General features: G+C 50.8%; 6 protein-coding genes across 6 annotated transcripts; all 6 read right to left on the bottom strand.

Moving 5' to 3' along the window:
* Positions 1-110: 110 nt before the first annotated feature.
* Positions 111-1,478, bottom strand: PHACADRAFT_191195 (uncharacterized protein; the record flags this gene model as incomplete). Its single annotated transcript, XM_007391410.1, has 5 exons — positions 111-829; positions 882-954; positions 1,007-1,057; positions 1,114-1,167; positions 1,221-1,478. 5 exons carry the CDS (start codon positions 1,476-1,478, stop codon positions 111-113), a joined length of 1,155 nt encoding a protein of 384 aa, XP_007391472.1.
* A 753-nt stretch (positions 1,479-2,231) lies between these two features.
* On the bottom strand, positions 2,232-2,931 carry PHACADRAFT_191194 (uncharacterized protein; the record flags this gene model as incomplete). Its single annotated transcript, XM_007391409.1, has 2 exons — positions 2,232-2,538; positions 2,588-2,931. The coding sequence occupies 2 exons, from the start codon at positions 2,929-2,931 to the stop codon at positions 2,232-2,234; spliced, it is 651 nt and encodes a 216-aa protein (XP_007391471.1).
* Positions 2,932-12,288: 9,357 nt separating this feature from the next.
* Positions 12,289-13,191, bottom strand: PHACADRAFT_248983 (uncharacterized protein; the record flags this gene model as incomplete). Its single annotated transcript, XM_007391408.1, has 5 exons — positions 13,145-13,191; positions 13,035-13,085; positions 12,931-12,984; positions 12,796-12,868; positions 12,289-12,738 (listed from the first exon to the last, which is right to left on the bottom strand). Coding segments are annotated over exons 1-5 (649 nt in total), but the record flags the coding sequence as incomplete, so codon positions are not given.
* Positions 13,192-13,782: 591 nt separating this feature from the next.
* PHACADRAFT_248980 (uncharacterized protein) lies at positions 13,783-14,202 on the bottom strand. The gene has a single exon (XM_007391407.1). The coding sequence runs from the start codon at positions 14,134-14,136 to the stop codon at positions 13,789-13,791; it is 348 nt and encodes a 115-aa protein (XP_007391469.1). The 5' UTR covers positions 14,137-14,202; the 3' UTR covers positions 13,783-13,788.
* Positions 14,203-18,335: 4,133 nt separating this feature from the next.
* Positions 18,336-19,080, bottom strand: PHACADRAFT_248979 (uncharacterized protein; the record flags this gene model as incomplete). Its single annotated transcript, XM_007391405.1, has 1 exon — positions 18,336-19,080. A coding segment is annotated over exon 1 (403 nt), but the record flags the coding sequence as incomplete, so codon positions are not given.
* Positions 19,081-20,686: 1,606 nt separating this feature from the next.
* Positions 20,687-21,112, bottom strand: PHACADRAFT_248977 (uncharacterized protein). The gene has a single exon (XM_007391404.1). The coding sequence runs from the start codon at positions 21,049-21,051 to the stop codon at positions 20,695-20,697; it is 357 nt and encodes a 118-aa protein (XP_007391466.1). The 5' UTR covers positions 21,052-21,112; the 3' UTR covers positions 20,687-20,694.
* Between the last annotated feature and the right edge of the window lie 150 nt (positions 21,113-21,262).

Here is a 21,262-nt window from a genome sequence, read left to right as displayed (position 1 = left end):
AGCTCTTCACCGGTTACCACGCTCCAAATTTTCACTCCTCCCTCCTTCGATTTGGTGACTGCGCAGTCTCCTTCGCGAGATATTGCCGAGAAAATCACAGAGTCCTTGTCCTAGCATAATGTAGCACTGTGCGTGTAGGTTTGGATGTCGTAGATGTGGCAGGAGCGGTTCATTTCAATATAGAGGCGAGAGGCATCCGAGGAGAAAATGAGCTTGTATATGCCTTCATCGAAGCTGAAGGAGTGCAGACAAGCTCCCGTAGAGGAGTCCCAAATCTTTGCAGATTTGCTGTCGTGAGAACCAGTGGCGATAAGCGCGCCATGAAGAGCATACGTGACCCTGTTCACCGGCCCACCATGACCCTCTAGACGAAGAAGTACATGGCAACTCTGAATTTCCCAGATGATTGTGCTCTTGTTATTGCACCCAGAGACAAGAGTGCAATCGTTGGGAGAAAATGACAGGGAAGAAACCTCGCCTGTGTCGTCCCAATGGCGCAGGCACTGAACCAGTAGACTGTCGGAGAGCCGCCATATGAGGATATTGCTAGCGTGGAACAATGCCGCCAGAAGCTTTCCATCAGTCGAAAGGGCAAAAGACTTGCAACCATTGGATGGCCTTCGAGGATCAGAGAAAGTGAGCCGTTTCGACTTCAGGGGTCGACACTTCGCCTGCGTGGGGCCAATGAAGATGCGCGAACCCTGTAAACAACCAGCGCCGTCAAAGGTGATGCCTGGCCATTGAGAAAGGCTGGAAGCAGTGATAATACAGCGCACAAGAGCACGCTCTCGTCTGTGGCATATGACATCTTCCATGCGCAACCATCCAACTGCGCAAGGGTTAGTTGCGCTTAGGTGCTGCTAGTAGCATAAGAGACTTACGTGCGCCGTTGACCTCCACGGGAGGCTGCACTTGGCGAAGATAGCTGGCAAAATCGACCACCCGATTGCTGTCCTGAGTGGCGATTAGGCTTAACACTGTTAAAAAAAGTGCAAGATACAACCACGATGCTTTGGACATCTTTGTCGCTCGCGATGGCTGTTTCAGTGCCAGAAGTCTACGATCGCAGATCTCTCCTTTAGCAAAATTAACATAATTACTCGATGCATTTACCTCTAGGATGTAGTCCAGAAGAATATCCAGCGGGTCAAGAATTTCGTCCTGGTCCTAGTTTCATATCAGTTTGTGCACCTCGCAATACAGCATAACCAATTGCATACCTCTTCCTCGAATTCTAGCACGTCCATTTTGCTGGCATCCCCCTCCTTTTGCACCGTAACGCCTTCCCCTCCTGAACCACCTCTCGCATCTCCTGGACTCAGCAGCTGGTGATAGCCTGCGCCCGCGATGACCTTCTTGGGGAACTCCGGCCACCTTCGTATCATGCAACGCTTCAGGAAGACACTCTGATCTCTCTTCGCGTCTGCAGTGGAGTGATCAGAGACCTTCTCCGAGTATTTCTTGCCCTGGCGCTGCATCCTTGGACCAGTCACAGAGTGCGTATGTGATCCACCGACTCTGATCCCCGCAAAGCCACCGACACTTCTGTTGTGGGCGTAGCCCCGGCCTCCTATTTTTATTCCCATTTTCTCTGATTTATTCCACGTTTATACGACTCTCCAAACGTCGTTGGCGCATAGGCGCCAGTTTACAAGTCCTAGCCGCGCGCTAACACCTTGAAAACGCATCACCGACGGGCACGCATCAGCGCATCAGACGCGCCTGCATCGCCGCTGCCTCCTCGCCGCATCACGCTTCCTCAGTAACAGCCGCACTCCGATCTCCATCAGACATCCGATCCCCGTCGGCCCGACAACGTCATACAACATGACACACCGGCCCCCGACTACCTCCGAGTTCGATTGGCAACGGACATCCTATCCCCGCCGGCCCGACAACCTCATCAGATATGACACGCCGGCCCTCGTTTCTCCGCCTAAAAGTCCCCTAGACACTAGCAGTCGCCGTAGCACCAGTTGCTTATGTAATGCCTGGTCCGTGCGCAGCCTGACTAGTATATAAAGGCCCCGTTCGTCACTACCTAGCCCCATCTCAACCTCTTGGTTTATTGGGCTAGGTAAGCCTTTATTCATACGTTAGAATAGTAACTAATACACTTGGTTTATTGGGCTAGCTGAATAAGCTAACGCACTAGTCGCCAGACCTCGTCAGCGCTGCCTTCTGATTAGATCCACGCAGTATCCCTCGTGGTGTGTCGACGCAAGTCCACATCAACTTCCTTTGAGCGAGGCACCAAATCTTGAGCTCGTATTGTTGAAAGCGGTTGCGGCCCAGTTCGCTTCGGTTTTGACCCATCCGCTGACCACGGTGATGTCCTCCTGCTGAACCGCTTGGCCCAGGTTGTTCCTGGCGTATGAGAACCATTTGTCGTGGTCCCGAATGATGTACGTCTTGAAATTATTGTTCTCGAATAACGCCTCGTCATAGGCCTTGCTCTGAAGCACGAGGACCGCACCTTGCGCCCCTTTACATATGTACTCCATGCTAAGGGTCGCGGACACACCTGCGCCAATCGTTCTGCAGACCGTCAGAGGAAAATGTTTCTGAGATGAGCCGATGCGCTCACGCGTCCGCAGAGGCTTGTATTTCCCTGCTCTCAACTCCATCACTGCAGTAATGATTGGGGACAAGCGGACTACTTCTGGTGTCGACTTGCAACACGTCTGGAGGCAAGGGCTCGAAGTTTTCGAAAGGCTTGGGCCAAAACTTGACCTTCTTTTCGGGCGCAGAGGTATCAAGGTTGAATAATCTGACAAATGCACCACAGCGAATGAAGCCCACATCGCCGATCTGTACCTCTCCTGTCACATGAGGCTCCGGGTACCAGAGAGCATGACCGAGGTAAAGGGTGTTGAGATTGGATGAATAGATCTCGTCTGGAGCGGACGGCAGGCGACGGAAGCAAAACATAGCGGGTGAACGAAATGATCTTGGCACGAGTTGGGAGTGCAAGGGATCGATGACAACAGTTTCGGCGCTATCTGTCTGATGGCTTCGCACGAGGAGGATGGATGCCCAAACTAAATATCAATAAGTTGTCCGGCACTTGAGGTATGTCGACCACGAGCCATTTCTCATAGCTTTATGCTACAAAAAACAAGGTGCTGTCCTTGTACGACGGTTACTGGCGCCAAATGAGATAAATTGCAGGTAATTAGAGGACAAGGAAGCATCGAGCAGGCCTACCAGTAGTATCAAGGGTGTTATTGGACAGAAATAAATTCTCACCTTCGCACTGGCTGCAAAGTTTTGTTTTCGATATGCGTCTAGGATTTTGCATGCGTGTTCATGCACTTTCGTGCATGTTCGTGCATGATGATGCGTGTTTGGTCACTAACATGTGCCATCGTGCACGAAAGCTCACGTTTGTGCACTTTTGTGCACTTCCGCACGCGAAAGTGTGCATCTGATGAACTACCTATTCATTTTGTCACAGTTTCATTTTGGCTAGGTGTTTATCTTTGTGCACCTTCGTGCACTCGACGATTCAAATGAGATGCATAATCACGAAAATGAAAGCCAATTGCTAACTTACACCAAACTAAACAATAAAATGAATCCACGAACACGAACAAATGCAAACAAACATGCACGAACACGCACGAACGCGCACACATTAGTGCCATCGCCAATCTCAAAGCAGGGCATAACGAAAACCAAAGCTCAGCGTCATGCACGATTGTGTACGTTTGTCCACTTTCATGCACAATCACACACGTTTGCCTGCTTTTGTGCACATTTGTGCTCGTTCGTTCACGTTCCTGCACTTTTGTCTGCCAAACTGTACATACAGACTGCGCCAGCTCCAAATTCATTTTTTTTGTCCAATAGCAACCTTCATACAGTAGGTTCAAGAACGCAAAGGGTCAATCCGTCATGAGGACGACTGCGGGATATCGTTAGTGTCAGCAACCAACAATCCAACTGGACTGGGCTACGACAAGGCTGAGGAGACAGATGAGAGGAATGGAGGTGAGTAAAGACCAGCTCGAGTCTGGCTTGTTATTGAGCAGTACGGGCTCCTTATATACATGTCAGACTCAATACCTAGATTATACTATGAATATACGGAGGTGTATAGAAAGTAAAAGAATACTGTAGAATCTGGGAGAACCATCCGGAATATGTAATATTCATGACATTACCCCCCCGTCTAGAATCGTGTCCTCATGATTATTTACCAGTAGAGCCAAAACCTCCTCGATATCGCATGATGCAATACGTTCCAGAATGACTTGTGCGATTCGATCGCTGGCGCGTACCTGGAAAGGTTGATCGGTGGTATTGATCATTACTACGTGTACTTCTCCGGTGTAGTCTCGGTCTACAACTCCTGCACCAATATCTATTCCTTTGACCGCTAACCCACTTCGCGGTGCAATCCGCGCATAGGTCCCGTGAGGGGCACGCATTGCTATACTGGTGCTGACAATTTTACGATCCTGTGCTGGTATTTCAACGCTTTCGGCGGAGTAAAGGTCAAGACCAGTGGCTTCTTCCAATCCTTGTTTGGAAAGAATTCTGCCCATCCATTGTACCAGAAGAGTGGCAATGCGCGTGAGTATGTGAACAGGTCGGGATCCTAATTGTCATAGGCGCGGGTTTGTCGGGACATCTCGCATGGAATTTCTGAAGGAGTTCTTGACAATTGGTCAAGTTCGCCCGTGATTCCCAAGAACGGCGATCGCCGTGGGGGCTGTTCTTCCAGAGAACCTGATACTCAAGGTTCCCATTTCGATCATGGCGGGAGTCAAGGATCTCTTCGACTTCCCATTCTTCCTCACCATTTACGAGGTCAGGGACTACCGGTTTACGTCGCTGCGAGAGATACGTAGGTTCTTTGAAAGGGCTAAGGAGACTTTCATTGAAAATAGGGTATTGTTTCCATTGACGTGGGAGTTCCAACTCATAGGCAGAAGCGCCGACTTTGCGTTTGACCTTGAAGGTTCCATATCACTTATCGTTGAGCTTCTTCATTGGCCTGTTCATTCAGATGTTTATCCCTTCTAACCAAACTTTATCTCCAGATTTGTATTCTGGTCTGTTCTTCCTCTTTCTATCATAAAAGCGCTTCATGGATTCCTGCGCTAGACTAATGGCTGTGCTAGTGTCTTCATGTACTCGATTCATTCTATCGACAAACTGTTGTACATTTTCACTTAGTCCTTCTTGTACCAGTTGAGTTCCCTCATAAGGGTGGTACCCTTTGTTCACAAAGAATGGGGTATATCTGGTAGACAAGCGAACTTTATTGTTGTACAAGAATGTTGCAAGTGGCAGCCATTCAGCCCAATCGGCTTGTCGATAGTTGATGAATAGTCGGAGATACTGTTCTATCTCACGATTGATATGCTCTGTTTGTCCATCTGTCTGGGGGTGATACGCGGTGGAAGGGTTGGCTTCAATTCTGAGCGATTGGTACAGTTCGGAAATGAACTTGTTCTTGAATTCAGTCCCCCTGTCGCTGATGATTTTTCGGGGTAGTCCATGATGTGCCACCACATGATCGCAAAGTGCTTTTCCCCATCCTTTGGCATTGAGTTCAATGTTGCTTGGTATCACGATTATCTGCTTGGAGTACATGCAGACGACTATGAGAATAGCATTGTATCCAAAGGATTCTGGTAGCACTCCTATCTTATCTACCGAGATTATTTCCCAGGGTCGCGTAGGGATTTCGTTGGGGAAGAGAAGTCCGGTAGGTCGTGTTGTGTGCACCTTGGTCTTCTGGCATTTCTCGCATCCAGCAACATACTTCCAGATGTCTTCTCAAATTCTAGGCCACCAGTAATTGTGCATGACCATTTCGTGTGTTTTATATTGACCAGGGTGTCCGGCCATCAGGGTATCATGGTGATGAGCAATGATCTGCTCACGGAGTTTCCTATTTACCAGTACGTAAATACGGTTCTTCTACGTCACGAGTCCGGTACTATCTTCATTCCAGTCTTTGTCCTTGTTCTGTAGAGCTACGGTGACTAGTGAATCTTGGTTCTTTTTGTATTTTTTTAATTTTCGCGACCCAGTTCTGGTCGATTCCTTCTAAACTAAATACAGTACTACAGATTAAAGCACAAAAATGTTCTGGTTTCAATAGCACAATATCAGAATTGTCCTCTTTCCCTGCATTGTGTTGCTTTTGACGAGATAGTCCGTCCACCTTGCCATTAGATTTCCCAGGCTTGTGATGCAACGAGTATCAATATTCAGCTAATTCAGTTACCCATCAGGCCTGACGCCGATTGAGCTTCTGCGGCTTTCGGAAGTATTCTAGATTCTTGTGATCTGTCCATATTTCAAACGGATGTACGGTGCCCATGAGGTACTGACGCCATTCATCAAGACTAGTCATGATTGCGAGAAGTTCCTTATCGTAAATCTCGTAATTTTTTTCGGCAGCTGTCATGGCTTTGAACAGATAAGCGACAGGCTTCCATTTGCCGTCTTGCTTCTGGGCTAGCTCTGCTCCTATGGCAAAGTCCGAGGCGTCACATTCTACTCGGTAGGGGTTGTTGTCATTGGATATGGCCAGTACTGGCGCTGTGCAGAGAGCGTTCTTCAGGCTTGTGAATGCTACTTCTTGTTCAACAGTCCATTCAAAGGTAGTGTTGCCCGTTAGTGAACTGAGTGGTTTTGCTATTTTGCCATAATCTCAGATGAACCTTTGGTAGAAATTGGTGAATCCAAGGAATGCTTGAATGTCTCGTTTGCACTCAGGTCGAGGCCAATTGACAACTCCTTCTATTTTGACTGGGTCCATGCAGACAACTCCTTTTCCTACTATCATCCCAAGGTATTCTATCTCTGATTTCTCAAACTTGCACTTTTCCGGTTTCAGATAAAGTTTGTGTTCTCTTAAAATCTGAAGAACTTGCCGTGTGATCCGACAGTGTTCTTTCAAATCTTGAGTGAAGATCATAATATTGTCTAGGTAGACTACCACGTGTCCTTGACTGATGAGATCTCAGAATATGTCGTTCATTATAGTCTGGAATGTAGCCGGGGAATTGGTAAGACTGAAGAACATGACTAATGGTTCGAATAGTCCTCGATTCGTTAGGAATGCTGCTTTCTCTTTGTCGCCTTCTTTGATGTGGATTTTGTTGTATCCCCATCGGATGTCTAGTTTCGTAAAGTACCGTGCCTGCTTCAGCTTGTCCACTGGTTCCTGTATCAAAGGAAGTGGGTAGCGATTTTTAATTGTCAACTCATTCAGCTTCCGATAATCTTGCACGGGTCGAAGTCATCCATCTTTCTTTTTGACAAAGAAGAACGGAGAAGCCCACAGGGATTTCGACGGTCGAATTCTCCTGGTTTGGAGGTTCTCTTCTATGAACTTATCAAGTTCTTTTTGTTCGTTTACAGAAATAGGATAAACTTTGCAACTGATTGGTTGCGTGCCTGGTGTGAGTTCGATTGCATGATCCCATGGTCGTCTTTGTGGTAGAGAGTCAAAATCTTCTTCGCTAAATATGTTGGCATAGTCGTGATAGTGGCTCGGAATGGTATTTTCAAAAGTTTTGGTTTCGTGTTTCAGACTCTCTTTGATCGCTAGATCAGTGGCCGTGGTGCGAATACATGCTGCTCCCGTAGCAAAGTAGGTTTTGTGGTCTAGAATAAGGATTCTATCCCCTTCTTCTAAGTGAGCCTCCGGATCGCTGGGCTCTTCTTGATCGGCATCAATATCAATTAATCGGGCTGCATATTTGCAGGTGATTGGGCACCAATTAAACTGAATGACTTGTTCCTGCCAATCAATAGATGGATTATGAATCTGGAGCCATTCATATCCTAGGAAGATCGGAGTTTTTCCTAGATTGGTAACGGTGAAAGGAAGCCATTCAATGTGGTCCTGAATTTCAACCCTTAACTCGACAAAGTCAGTGATAGCGCCGCCAGTATTATGCATGCCGTCCGCATTGTAGACAGGGATCGGTGATGGAAGTTTCTTTGTAGCGATGTTGTTATCGCGGACAAACTGCGCATTAATAGATGATCTGGTACATCCCGTGTCTAATAGTGCTTTGACTAATAAGCGCTGTTGTGTGTCCAAGGTGGTGATGATCATTGGGACGTCCATTTGTGTCCCCTTCCTTCCTCAGATGAATCGAGGCTGCTTTCGTAACTCGTTCAAGAAGTCTATTGCTTCTTCTTCTTTCATTTGCCTGATTTGATTCATACAGGCTTCTGAGGCATCGACACTCTTCTTTGAGTGTACCCATTTGGTCAACATTCTAAGCGCTGCTTCTTCTTTGTTGACTATCCATTGGCGGATCCAGGCCGCTGTTCATGGGGTGTGGCATTGCCACTGTGTAGGTTCAGTCTGGTTCGAAGTAGGAGATAATTTTTTATTTGGGGGAATTAAGCAAGAGGGTTGAGCCTCTCTGCGCTGTTCTACAGACGCCCCTTTCTTTTGTTGTATATACATTGGAACTCCAAACCAAGAACACAGATAGTTCGTAAAATTCTCTTTGGTCAACTCGGCTACGCGCCCAGCTGACCGCTTGCAAAACCCTTCATTACCGCATGAATCTCGTTGTGAATTGCCTTTTTCCAGTCAAATGGTTCCGCCATGGTGGCAGGTGCTTTGTTAAGTGACGTGAGTGGTGTGAATGTATTGGCAGTGGGAACTGCTGGGGTTTCCGCGGCCCATAGTTGTTGGGCTTGTTGCCAATTCGGGCAATTGCACGATAAGTGACCCTTTTCACCACATCAGAAACAGAGGCCTAGGCGTCGTGCCTGACCCAATTCCATTGGTTGACCTCTGCTGCCAAATGTCACACCGGTCCCATCGCGCCGTGTCTGAACTGGCGCAGTCGTGGCTACTGGCGCGGCTACGTTAGCCTGCGCTTGTGGTGTGTTCTGTGCCTGTTGTTGTCGAGGCTGGAATTGCCCTTGTTGTTGGGGCTGCGGATTCCGCCTACGGTACTGCTGTTGATTCAGATTGATGCGCGCAACCCATTGCTTGTAGAGAGCGTAGGTGGTTGGGAGTTCCTCTGACAAGTTGTACAGAAGCCAAATGATATCGGCCCGTAGCACTTTTTCTAGAAGCGACTTGAGTTCTTGGAAGTGTGCCTCAAAGTCATGGATTTCTGCCTGGAAGGCGCACAACTCGAACTTGGAGAAGAATTCTTTGGCGGTCAGTGTGCCCATCTGCATTGCTTGCAGTCGCTTGTACGCTTTGGCCTGTTCATCAATCAGAAAATGTCTATCGAGATCGGCTCAGAGTGCATTGGTCGTCTGGATCACGGTGCTTTCATCCGTGTCATATTTTTTCATGTATGTGGTGACGTATTTGCCAGCGTGTCCTCCCTTCATGTAGGACAGAATCATAAGGACTCTGTCAAACTGCTCTGGTAGCCGCTTCCTTTGCGTGACTACATACAGTTTCATCTGCGTCTTCCAAGCGATGTACTTGGATTTCGTGCCATCGAAGGCATCTGGCTTCATTGCACTTCCATTGAGAAACGTGGCACTGTCTTGGTTCTCGGCCATCATGCCGGGATCTGATGGAGAGGATGGTGGGGTGGGAGAGCGGCGAGGGTGTAGACTTGGTGGTTCAGAATCTTCCAAAGCTTCTTCCACAGAGTTTGGTGGTCCTTCTGGTGGTGCTTCGGTTTCTCCTAGGGCGATTGAGCGGAGATGGTCAGTGACCAATTCGAGAATGTCTCGTCTAGCTCTGGGTTCTGAGCCAAATGCTACGGGTTCGGGGACTGTGAGGGATTCCAAAGGTTCTCCGGTGGCTACTCTGGTTACTAATTCTCTGCGTAGTCCTTCTTCGCACCGTGGGCAATGAGTACTATTTTGTGGGAAGTGCGGACATGGCTGTTGCACACAGTACTGTACGCGATTGTCGCGTCTGTAGATGAATCTCCCTTCTAGTACCCAATGTAGGTATCCTCTGCAATCACAAGAAAGTGTGGTCATGTGCTATTGGGTCCGTGGAGCTGGTTGCAGCAAACCCTGGGACTAATCGTGTTGTAATGACCAGATCAGGGGTAGAGTTCGCCAGAGATGGAAATTTCTGACAAAGAACCAAAATGCTAATTGTGATACAGATCTAGAGATACTGTAGCAGCCCAAAGAGCAATTATGTCTCTTCAGTCCAACGCCCGGAACGGGATCGTCAATCTAACTGATATCACCTTTCCGATGCCCAGTCGCAACCGGTTGCCACGTCGTACTTGGGAATATCCACTTGCACTGTGCAAAGCGTGTAACTCTGCCTATGGTAGGGCAAAGTACAATTCTAATAGGACAGAGCTCTGTTTAGCCGCCTAAGGGCTAGTGATTACAGAGGTGACTTCGGGGGTGTGATGTGGTAAAAGTTGTGCAAGTGCACAAAGAAGGGTTCCAGGGGTTCGGGTCCTGATGCAGTAGAATTTGGTAGGGTTAGAATTTAGGGTGAGAGTCGGATGTGCATATAAGGTGGATCGTTGTGTGGAGATGGGTGATGGTTGGTGTGGGAGTGACGAGGATCGTTGTAGGGCAGTTGGTGGAGACTCGAGCTAATGTCAGCAACCAACAATCCAACTGGACTGGGCTACGACAAGGCTGAGGAGACAGACGAGAGGAATGGAGGTGAGTAAAGACCAGCTCGAGTCTGGCTTGTTATTGAGCAGTACGGGCTCCTTATATACATGTCAGACTCAATACCTAGATTATACTACAAATATACAGAGGTGTATAGAAAGTAAAAGAATACTGTAGAATCTGGGAGAACCATCCGGAATATGTAATATTCATGACAGTTAGGCGATGCAGAATTGAAATGACAGGGAGATAAATTAGGCACGCTCGAAGACAATATAAATGGTTGCGACTGCACATCCGAACTGCTTACTGTGCGGAACGGTAGTGAAGTACCTCGAACGCCTCAGTAGTCGCTGCACGTCTTTATCCCTTCTCCGTTCATTCATCGCGCTTGAGTTTGGTGGCCGTAATACATTCAGAGCCATAAATGATACGACACAGAGGAAGATGAAAATGGGATAGCAGTTGCTATAGATCGACGAATTCTGTAAGTGCGTCGTAGTGCGATCATGGTCAAATTTGAGCGAACTAACCACGTCATTTCAGGTCGCTGTCGAAGATTTTCATTAATTTAAGCGTGTCACGGTGAGAGCAAAGGGGCTTGCGCTGCCCAGATAGAGGAGCTGAATGAAGGGTATGTCGTCTCTCATGTTCTACGAGCGCTGCGCCGTTCTGGCAGACTACAGCTTTCCACGGTGCCATGAGCTACCTTCCGCGCACGCATTAAACATATCAGTGAATGTCTTTGGGATTAGCGTTGGTGAGCCTTACGCTTTGATGCGGCTCACCCGCTGACCGTGTAACCTGCCCAGACAGCTTTTCAGGCCTTGCCGTTATGCTATACCTTGTTGCGAGCGGCGTGTGAAGCCTGAGTGGCACGGACGTCGCACCGAACAGCCTGCAGAGCTTTCATCGCGTTTCGTAGTTGCATCATGTATCATACATTTAGCAAGGCAAAACTAATAATATACTATCGCATGCGCATTATATCCTGGATATTACACAGTCTAAGAGGTCCGTCCCCAAAGTTCATTAGAAGGGTTTTTCCGTCGGGTGCAAATTGTGTGGCTCTGAGGTCCCCGTCAATCTCAAACTGTGCAAGGAATATTCCAGATTTCGCGTCAAATACTTTCAGCTCGTGGCCCATGTCGCTGAAGACGGCATAATCTCCGCTCGGTGAGTACGCCGCGCGATACGCTGCATCTGATAACTTGTAAACGCGATTTGGCTCTCCTGTCCGTATGCTGTAGGCCATAACGATCTTGTCCACATCACAGGCCGCCAATATCTCGGTACCGTCTGCGGAGAATGTCACAGGATGTGAGAGTCCTCGCGGGTGGCTGACCCTGAGAATCTCTTCACCGGTAACCGCACTCCAGATCTTCACTCGGCCGCCCGATGCAGTGACTATGCGATCTCCTTGACGAGACATAGACCAGGAGGGATCCTCAGTTGAGTCATGCGGTAGTGTGGCAATGTATGTATCCGTTTGGAGGTCATAGAGGAGGCAAGAGTCGAGAAGCCCAATGCAGAGACGGAGGCCATCTGAGGAGAAGGCAAGCCCATGTATAACGTCGCCGACACTGAAGGACTGCAGACATGCTCCATTCGAAGCGTCCCAAATCTTCATAGCGTTGTCGTCTTCAGAAGCGGTGGCGATGAGTGCACCATGAGGAGCATATGCAACCTTGGTCACGAGCTGATCATGTCCTGGTTCCAGACGTAGCAGTATACGGCCGCTCCGGATGTCCCAGACAACAGTGCTCTCGTTGAGGGACCCGGAGACAAGGGTGCGGTTACTTGGGGAGAATGATAGGGAAACGACTTGGTATTTATGGTTCTGATGGTGTAGGCGCTGAACCAAAAGACCGTCAGAAAGTCGCCATACGAGGACATCGCTACTCCAGAATGATGCTGCCAGAAGCTTGCCATCGTTTGACAGTGCGAAGCACTGACACGTTTTGGATGTATCGCGAGAATCGGCAAAGACAAGGTATTGCAGCTTCAGGGGTATGCTCTCCTCTTCCGTCGGACCTGGAATGAAGACGAGCATGTCCTCCATGCGACCGGCATTTTCAAAGGTGATGCCTGACCACTTCGCCAAGTCGGGGGCGATGATGGTGCGACGCGTGAAAGCACGTTTTCGCTCGTGGGATACAACATCTTTCGCGCACAGCGAGCCGACTGCGTGAAAGGTCGCCGCGCTTAGACACAGCTATCGCAAAACGACGAAAGACTCACGCGCGCCATCGATGCGAACCGGAGGTTGTACTTGGCGAAGATAGCTCGCAAGATCAACTACCTGCTCGTCGCCCTAGGCATGAATGAGTCTTCATATATATATATATATATATATCGAGCATTTAAAAGACGTACAACAATGCTTTCAACATCACTATCGCATGCAATTGCAATCTTGACATCAGACGTCTATTGTGAAAGGTACGATGATTAGTATGACGGATAGCATCCAGCGTAACTAGACATGCCTCAAGTATGTAGTCCAGGAGAATATCCAACGGATCAAGAACCTCATCCCGCCGGCTCGTTAGCTCATAGTCCTCGCAAGACGTCGCAACGAGTCGCGTACCTCATCTTCGGGTTCCAACATAGTGTCTTCATCGAGGTCCTCCTCCCATGCCATAACCCCTTTCCCTCCCGAGCTACCTCTCGCATCTCCTGGGTCCGGAAGCCGATGGTAGCCCGCCCCCGCGACAACCTTTCGTGGAAGAAACAGTCGCCATCGTACCATGTACCGCTTCAGGAACACGCTCTGGTCTACCTTCGTATTCCCCGAGTTCCGTTTCGCATGCCGGTGCATCTTCGGTCCGGTTACTGAGCTCGCGTGCGACCAGCCCAGCTCGGCGCCTGCAGCGCCGCCGGCGCGACCTTTGAGCGAGCCACTGAAGCTCGTGCTCGTGTTGCTGAACGCCGCCGCCGCCCAATCCGCCTCCGTCTTCACCCATCCGCTGACCACGACAATCTTCTCCTGCTTGATGTCTTGACCCAGGCCGTGCTTCGCATATGCATACCATTTGTCGTAGTTCCGGACGATGTACGTCTTAAAATTATGGTTGTCGAAGATCGTCTCCGCATGCGCCTCGCTCTTCAATGCGAGAACGGCGCCTTGCTCGGCCTTGCATGAGTACTCGGCACTAAGAGCCGCAGATAGGTCTACACCGGCCGATCTGCTGGCTGTTAGCATGAAGGCATTTCTAAAGCTAACCAGTCCACTCACACGTTCGCTGACGCACGCATACCACTGCTCTCGACTCCGTGGCTACAGTAACGGTCGGGCGCAAGTGGACAAGATCTGGGGTCGACTTGCAGTACGTTTTCGGGAAGGGGCTCTATATCCTCGAATGGCGTCGGCCAGAACGTGACCTTCTTCTCGGGAGCAGAGGTGTCGAGATTGAACAGTCTGATGAATGCGCCCTCGCGTATGAATCCCACATCGCCAATCTGGGGCTCGCCTGACTTGTGAGGCTCTGGGTACCAGAGAGCATGGCCGAGGCAGAGTGTCTGGAGGCTGGATGAATAGATATCGTCCGGAGCCGGCGGCCGACGAAAGAGGCGGAACATGATAGATGAAAGGTGGGGCCTTGAGATGCAGTATGAGCTGGTAAGGTAGTTATGACGGTGAAAAGCAAGCCTGGGACACGTACGCTGTGGGATCGATTGACCAGAGAATGCCAGCGGCATAGGTGTGATAGCTTCGCACGAAGAAGCTCGAGGCTAAACTTAGAATCGATAAATAGCCAGCGATTCGTATAGTTCCCCAAGCTGACCTATGATTCGTGCTACAGGACACAGTGCGCTATGGAACGCAACGTGCCATCACTACAGCCACAAAGGGATCTAATCTGAGCCGCGCTTAGAGAGGCAGAGCCAGATATGCCGGACGTTACAAGCGCCGCCCTGTTGACCAGGACTGGGCATGCCCGAACCGTCCCGCTAAGTTCAAGCCAGGAGAACCTGGCGAAGTGACCTAATGAAGCCTGACGTCCGGCAGGCCTGCCGGACTCTGATACACTGAGTCACCTTTGCCGGCGATGTCTTCAAGTTCGAAGAGCAGTGGTAGCTGCAAGGGAGCCTGTGAGACTTTCGCTCTCTATATCTTCGACGAATCGATTGCTACTCACATTCAGTCGAGCGATCCTTACTACGCTGGGAGCGGCACAAGCCATCTGATGATGCCATTGCGGTGGAACACTAGAGTTCCCCGGCTCGTCGCACTCTAATGAACGTGCGACCAGTGAGAAGCGAGGCTGGAGCAGCCTGCTCCTCTAAGGATGCGTTCGCTGCGCGGCGCGGCGTTTCAAACGGGGAGGCGCATTAGCGGAGTTTGTCGTGAGGTGCCAATCTTGCCGGCATAGTGCGGCCACGAGCCTCACATTGGTGCAAATGCGACACTGCTGCCGCGTCGGGAGGGCTGTCGAAATATGGCGCTGCGGTTGGACGAGGCGCGATGCTTCGTCTGTGCTCGCCGGTCGTGCATCAAGCAGTGCAATACAAGAGCACGTGACCACGAGAGGACGGGAGAAGCTCCGCGGTCTTTTTCAGCGCGATGCGCATCTGCAGCCTGCGATGGCCCGAGAATAACAAAGCGCAGAACTGGATGGAGGCCAGGGGCAGATGTTATGCGTCGGACATGTGAGGTCCGCGGCGTGATAAGGTTGCGTTGACTATTATTTTGATCAGTAGATGGCGAACGGTCGCTTGTGCATTGCGAGCCTTCGTTGCGGACAGGGCCCTTGAAGACCAGCAAGCGAGCAGCTGCGAGCGAGATGTTGAAGAGCCGGAGTCACAGAGCTTCGAGGATTCACCACTAGCTTAGCGATCCAACCCAACACCATCGCGCTGATTGACTAGCATGGTCACGACTGTTGTAAGTATATCTGATTAGTAATGTTGAGTAATAGTCATTTAGAGGATCTGAACTCACCGTGAATCTTGCCGCGGCAAATTACACTCGCGCCTTCCTCTTTCCCTCTGCCGATCCCGCTCCCTTGTACTCACTATCCTTCTTTACACACCCCATGTAACGTCTTGCGCACGAGGAGCTCCAAGCAGCTAGAAGCCGTTTTGCACCTTTGTGATCGGTCGCGGATAGCTGATAGTTTGTCTTGCGCCTCGCATCAAGGCGCAACATCGTGCAGCCTATAACTGCGCTATGACGCCATAGCAGATGCAAACGACCTTTCCTGTGAGTACCTTAGTTTCTGCGTAGACCTCGGGCTCGCGATAGTTCCGAGGGAGCTTGTTAAAGGCGGTGAGGGCGTGGCTCTAGCCGCGTTGCGCTCCTGCACGACAAGCGGCGGGAGAGCATTTGGGGAGCATCTTTCGCCTAATAGCGTACGAGAGCGACATGACAGCTGAGTTTTCCGAACTTCTGCGCACCGCTCCTGTTGAGTAGCCATGGGATCATAATGGAAGGTGCGGGTTGCGGATAGCCCGTCGGTGAACTAGCGCTGATATGGGCTATGAGAATGCCTGGCAATTTCGAGCGAGTGATACGGTCTGAAATGCTGTATTATGGTCAAGACCAAATGGCGGTGGTGAGTTAAAGCAGAGCGCGTCGCGACTAGCGAATCTGGAACGCCGAGCAGGCCGCGGGCGTCAGGATCACCGATCACGTGGCTAATTTCCCTTTTCAGTTTTCGCGTCCCACTGCGCTCGCGCCCTCTTCAGACAGCTCTTCTGTCTACGCCAGATAAAGGAGACATAACCGCTTTACTGGTGTCTCCATTCTCTCAGCAGCCATAATCATCATACAACCATTAGCACCTGAACTAACGGAGCATCTTCGTTACTTACCATGCAGCCCTCCAGGTCGCCTGTAGACAAACCTGGCACAACAACTTTCTCTGGTCGCAGGTTAGAAATCATTTCCACATCTCCCGGGGGTCCGCGTGCGTCTTCCTAAGACTTCCCGCTTCGCCAGAAGCATCCTCGTCCGCGCTAGCACCGGTACGCTGCGCACGCTCTGTCCATGGCGACCGCGCACTATGATGACCAACCGTATAGTGTACGACACCGGTCTGGCATGAGGTATGTATGTTTGTTTACATATGGAGAGTGGCCCAGGATTCATTTGTTTGTTCAGCACGCAACTCAAAAACGTCTCCAGCAGGGAAGGTGAACGTTCGCGACTCGATGGGCCGCGCACCGTGACCCCGCCTTACTCGTATGGCATGTCCGGTCGGAACGTTTGGAGTTGGTGCGCAGATGGCGCGAGGGACGTTATGTACGTACATCTCTTGGATCGGTCTCTTCTGTGTTTTTGTAGACCGACTTGTCTCGTCTCGTCTTCGTCTCCCAGATGATCCACATCCGGGGCTCACCGACTCTTCCATCAACCTATACCATGGCGGCATAGTAATCGTCAAGAAGCACTGCAGTTCTATTTCCCGCGACGTCTTGCGGCACCTGCAAGCTTTTCTCAGCACCGCTGGACAGCGTGTCTCGATTCGAAGTATCGACGGAGGACCGGCAACATCGCTGAGTTTCAGTGACCGGGAGGGGGGGGAGGCGAAGCCGGCGGTCTTAGATGGTCAGGATCTTGTCAGCGTAATAGGTACGTGTGAGTATTGAACGCGAAGGCCTTACGCTGACAAACGTTGTTCTCGGTAGCTTGAAAGCACATGCGGATGACGCGAACAAGCTGCTTGAGTAGAAGATGACAGTGCAGGCCATGTACGAGCTTGGCGTCATCATATCGTGACTACACAATGTTGATTGCATGCTTGCAATCTGGACAGGAGTGTTCACATCTACCGGCACGGGGGCCACCTCAGATGCTATTCATGTACCCCATGTGTCTCCACCTCATTTTCCAGTAAAGGAAGGGCGCAGAGTTACTCGATATCCTCCCCTGCACCGCGTTCAAGACCTTGAATACGACGAGTCCAACTTCTCCGCGGCCGTGCTGCGACATGATCTTCAAAGCGACCACCACCGACGCTACTCCTCTGCCGCATCCGTTACTCGCAGGTACGATGCCTCGACCACTGTTCCGCAGCATCTTCTAACGAATCCACACGTTCAGAATCGAGCAAGACGTGACCATGCCGCTCAGAACGCCGCGCGTTCTGCGCCCGGCATTTCGGCCACGTCGACCCATGTCTCGACAAGCACGGCCATCGCGATTGGAGCGTACTCGTCGAAACGCGCCAGGGAAAGTTCTGAGCGGTAGTGCGTGAGAGTGGGCGTCCGAGCGATAGATCGACCGCGCGCTTTCAGAGCTTGTCGACGGCTGCGAAAGATTTTTGTGTTCCCAGGGTGCGTCGCATTGCAACCATCGTCGAGTGTGCCCATAATAAAAATTTTGGTCCAGGTCGCTGACGAGGATTTTCATCGCTTCCAATGTGTGGGAGTACACACTACAGAGGGCTTTGTTATTCAATTGAAGGGATCGGGTGGAGGCATTTTATTACATCTCCGCGGTGTAATATTACCTCTCTGACAGACTATAGCTTATCATGGCTCCACCGGCTTCGCTCAGTATGCCCTGTTCCTGAACATCATCCCCCATGCCGTTACCTCTCTCGTCGTCCAGCACCGTTTTCCACTGACGAGAAATGCGACGCTGTGCCGCTTAAGCCTAACACACGCGTGAAGGGACGTCCTTATGATTGGCGAGGCCCAGACTAGGAACGCTGTTGGTGAACTTCACGCTTATGCCTCAATACGCCAGCTGACCATGCCAGGTTGCGTAAGGATCATTTCAGCCCTTCTGTCGTGCGACCAATGTTGCGTACGGCAGTCTGGCATGGGTGATCAGATTATCCTATATATCTGCAATAATATGGTACATTCGGTAAGGCGGGTAATGGTACACTATCGCATGCGCATTATGTCCTGGATACTACACAATCTAAGAGGTCTGTCTTTGCATCGTATCAGGAGGGTCTGTGTGTCAGGTACGAATTGAAGATCGCCGATATCTCCGCCAGCCTTGAACTTTGCAAGGAGTGCTCTAGACTTTGTGTCGAACACCTCCAGCTCATTGTCCACGTTGCCGAAGACGGCATAGTCTCCGTCTGGGGAGTACAGCGCGTGATATGCTCGACTCTCTGATAACTTGAAGACACGACGCAGCTGGCCCGTCCGTGAGCTGTAGGTGACAGCAGTCTTGTACGCATCACAGCCCACCAGCACCTCGGCGCCATCTGGAGAGAAGGCCACGGGCGATGAGAGCTGTTTCGGGTGGTCGACCGCGAGGATCTCTTCACCGGTCACTGCGCTCCAGATCTTCACTTGATAGCCTGATGCAGTGACTATACGATCTCCCTGGCGAGACATTGACCAGGTAAGTGCCTCTCCTGAAACATGCCGAAGCGTAGCGATGTGTGCGTATGTTTGGACGTTATAGAGGAGGCAAGATTTGAACAGTTTGATGTAGAGACGGGTGCCGTCCGTGGAGAAAGCAAGCTCGTGTACTTCTTCGTCCGCGCGGAAGGAGTGCAGACATGCCCCAGTCAAAACGTCCCAAATCTTCACGGATTTGTCGCCATTGGAAGCGGTAAGGTGCGAAGGCGGCTATTACTCCCGTGGAAGGTCGTCGCAGGCGCGGGATACCACAGACCTCCAGGTCCAGGAGATGCGAGAGGTGGACTGGGAGATGAGGGAGTCATGGCGCGGGAGGCGGAGGATGTTAGCGAGGTTGATATGCTAGAACGCGAGAACGAGGTACGTAATTCATCACAGTAGATCATGCGGCACATCTAAGATCAAAACACGCCAGGGCGAAGATCCTGATCCACTGGACGTTCTTCTCGACTACATATTGGAGGTATGTCTGCTGACGAATTGAAGGTGCTGTCGATTATGCTAACCATGACATTCATGGCGACAGATATCCGCCGTCGAGACTGCAATTGCAAGCGATAGCGATGTGTTAAATATCGTCGTGCGTACTGTCAGGAACATTCGATGATAGCGCAGAGGCTGAACTCAGATCAGGGAGGCAGTTCTGTGATCGATTTTGCGAGCTACCTTCGGCAAGTCCAGCCTCCGGTAGATGTCGAGGGCACGGGTGAGTCTTTTATCTTCTCGCTATACGGGATATCTAAACACAGCAACCTCTCGGACAGTTGGATCTCTAAGCATGGAAGATGTCGTATCACATGAAAGAGAACGCGCTTTCGCTCGTCGCACTACTGGTATCGCAGCGTCTGACTTGAAGAAATGGTCAGGCATCACCTCTAAGGACGGCTGTCACTTGGAGGATTTGCACGTCCTCATCTCGGGTCCAATGGAAGACCAGGGTAGACCCCTGACCCGAAAGCTGAAGCATTTTGTCTTTGCCCACTCCCGCGATTCATATGAAGCGTGCAGTTGCTCTGCCCTGTCGGCTGATGGCAAATTTCTTGCTGCATCGTTTTTCACTAACGACGTCCTCGTATGGCGGCTCTCCGACGGTCTCTTGGTTCAACGTCTACAACGTCAGGGCCATACAAGCAATTTCAATTCCTTGTCATTTCCCTCAAACAATCACACCCTCATCTCGGGATCCCTCGACGGGAGCGCAATCATCTGGGATGTTCGGAGTGGCCATGTCCTTCTACATTCGAAAGGGCATAATAAATCACTCGCAACTGTCGCGTATTCTCCTCATGGCTCACTCATCGTCATATCGGCTCAAGAAGACGCTCTGGTCTCTCTTCACTTCCCTGGGGTGAATGTCGGATTCGTTTATCACGTAGTGCTCGCCGTGTCGGTGCATCTTCGGACCTGTAACAGAGCTTGTGTGCGACCCGCCCACCTCGACCCCTGCGATGCCGCCCACATGGCCTTCAAGCGAGGCACCGAAGCTCGTGCTTGTGTTGCTAAAGGCAGCCGCTACCCAATCGGCCTTGGTCTTGACCCAGCCGCTGACAACTACAATGTCGTCTTGCTTGATGTCCTGGGAGAGACCGTCCCTGGCATATGTGTACCACTTGGGGTGATTCCGGATGATGTACTTCTTGAACGTCCGATTCTCGTATATCGTCTTCTCATGAGCCTCGCTCTGGAGCACGAGGGCCGCACCATGTACCGCTTTGCATGCGTAGTTGCCGCTTAGCGTCGCGGACACGCCTGTACTGGTCGTTCTGCTAATCTGTCAGCGGAAAGCATTCTGACGCGGTTCGGGTCCACTTACACACCCGCCAAGGCGTGTATGTTTTTGCTCTCTACTCCATGGCTGCAATAGTGACCGGGACCGAGCGAACGACTTCTTTCGTCAATTTGGAGTACGTGAGGGGGTAGTGGTTCCATGTTGTCGAACTGTTTCGGCCAATAATCGGACGGGACTTTGTTCTCGGGCGTAGAGGTGTCGAGGTTGAAGAGCCTGATAAACGCGCCACGGCGAATGAAGCCCACGTCACCGATCTGCAGCTCCCCAGACTTGTGCGGCTCTGGGTACCAGAGGGCGCGACCGAGGTACAGTGTCTCGAGGCTGGACGAATAGATCTCGTCTGGGGCTGATTGCCGGTGACGGAGTCGGCGAAACATTGCGGCTAAAGCTAAGACTGTAGCGCAACTTAGCAGAGTAGAGTGAGGGCGTGAAGCGATCCTGGGACAGTTTGTACCGTGGGATAGATAGCGATGAGAGCTCCCGCACCCCCGTGCCGTGAGCGCGACGATCATTTCGCACGGAAAAACACGACTCGGGCCAGACCTTAAATGATTAGCGCACGAATGACGTGTGGTATCATTTCCTGCT

The sequence above is a fragment of the Phanerochaete carnosa genome, assembly GCF_000300595.1.
Source record: "Phanerochaete carnosa HHB-10118-sp unplaced genomic scaffold PHACAscaffold_2, whole genome shotgun sequence".
In the NCBI taxonomy this organism is placed as follows: domain Eukaryota; kingdom Fungi; phylum Basidiomycota; class Agaricomycetes; order Polyporales; family Phanerochaetaceae; genus Phanerochaete; species Phanerochaete carnosa.
Note: the sequence above shows the minus strand (reverse complement) of the source record. Positions and strands in the feature narration are given on the sequence as shown.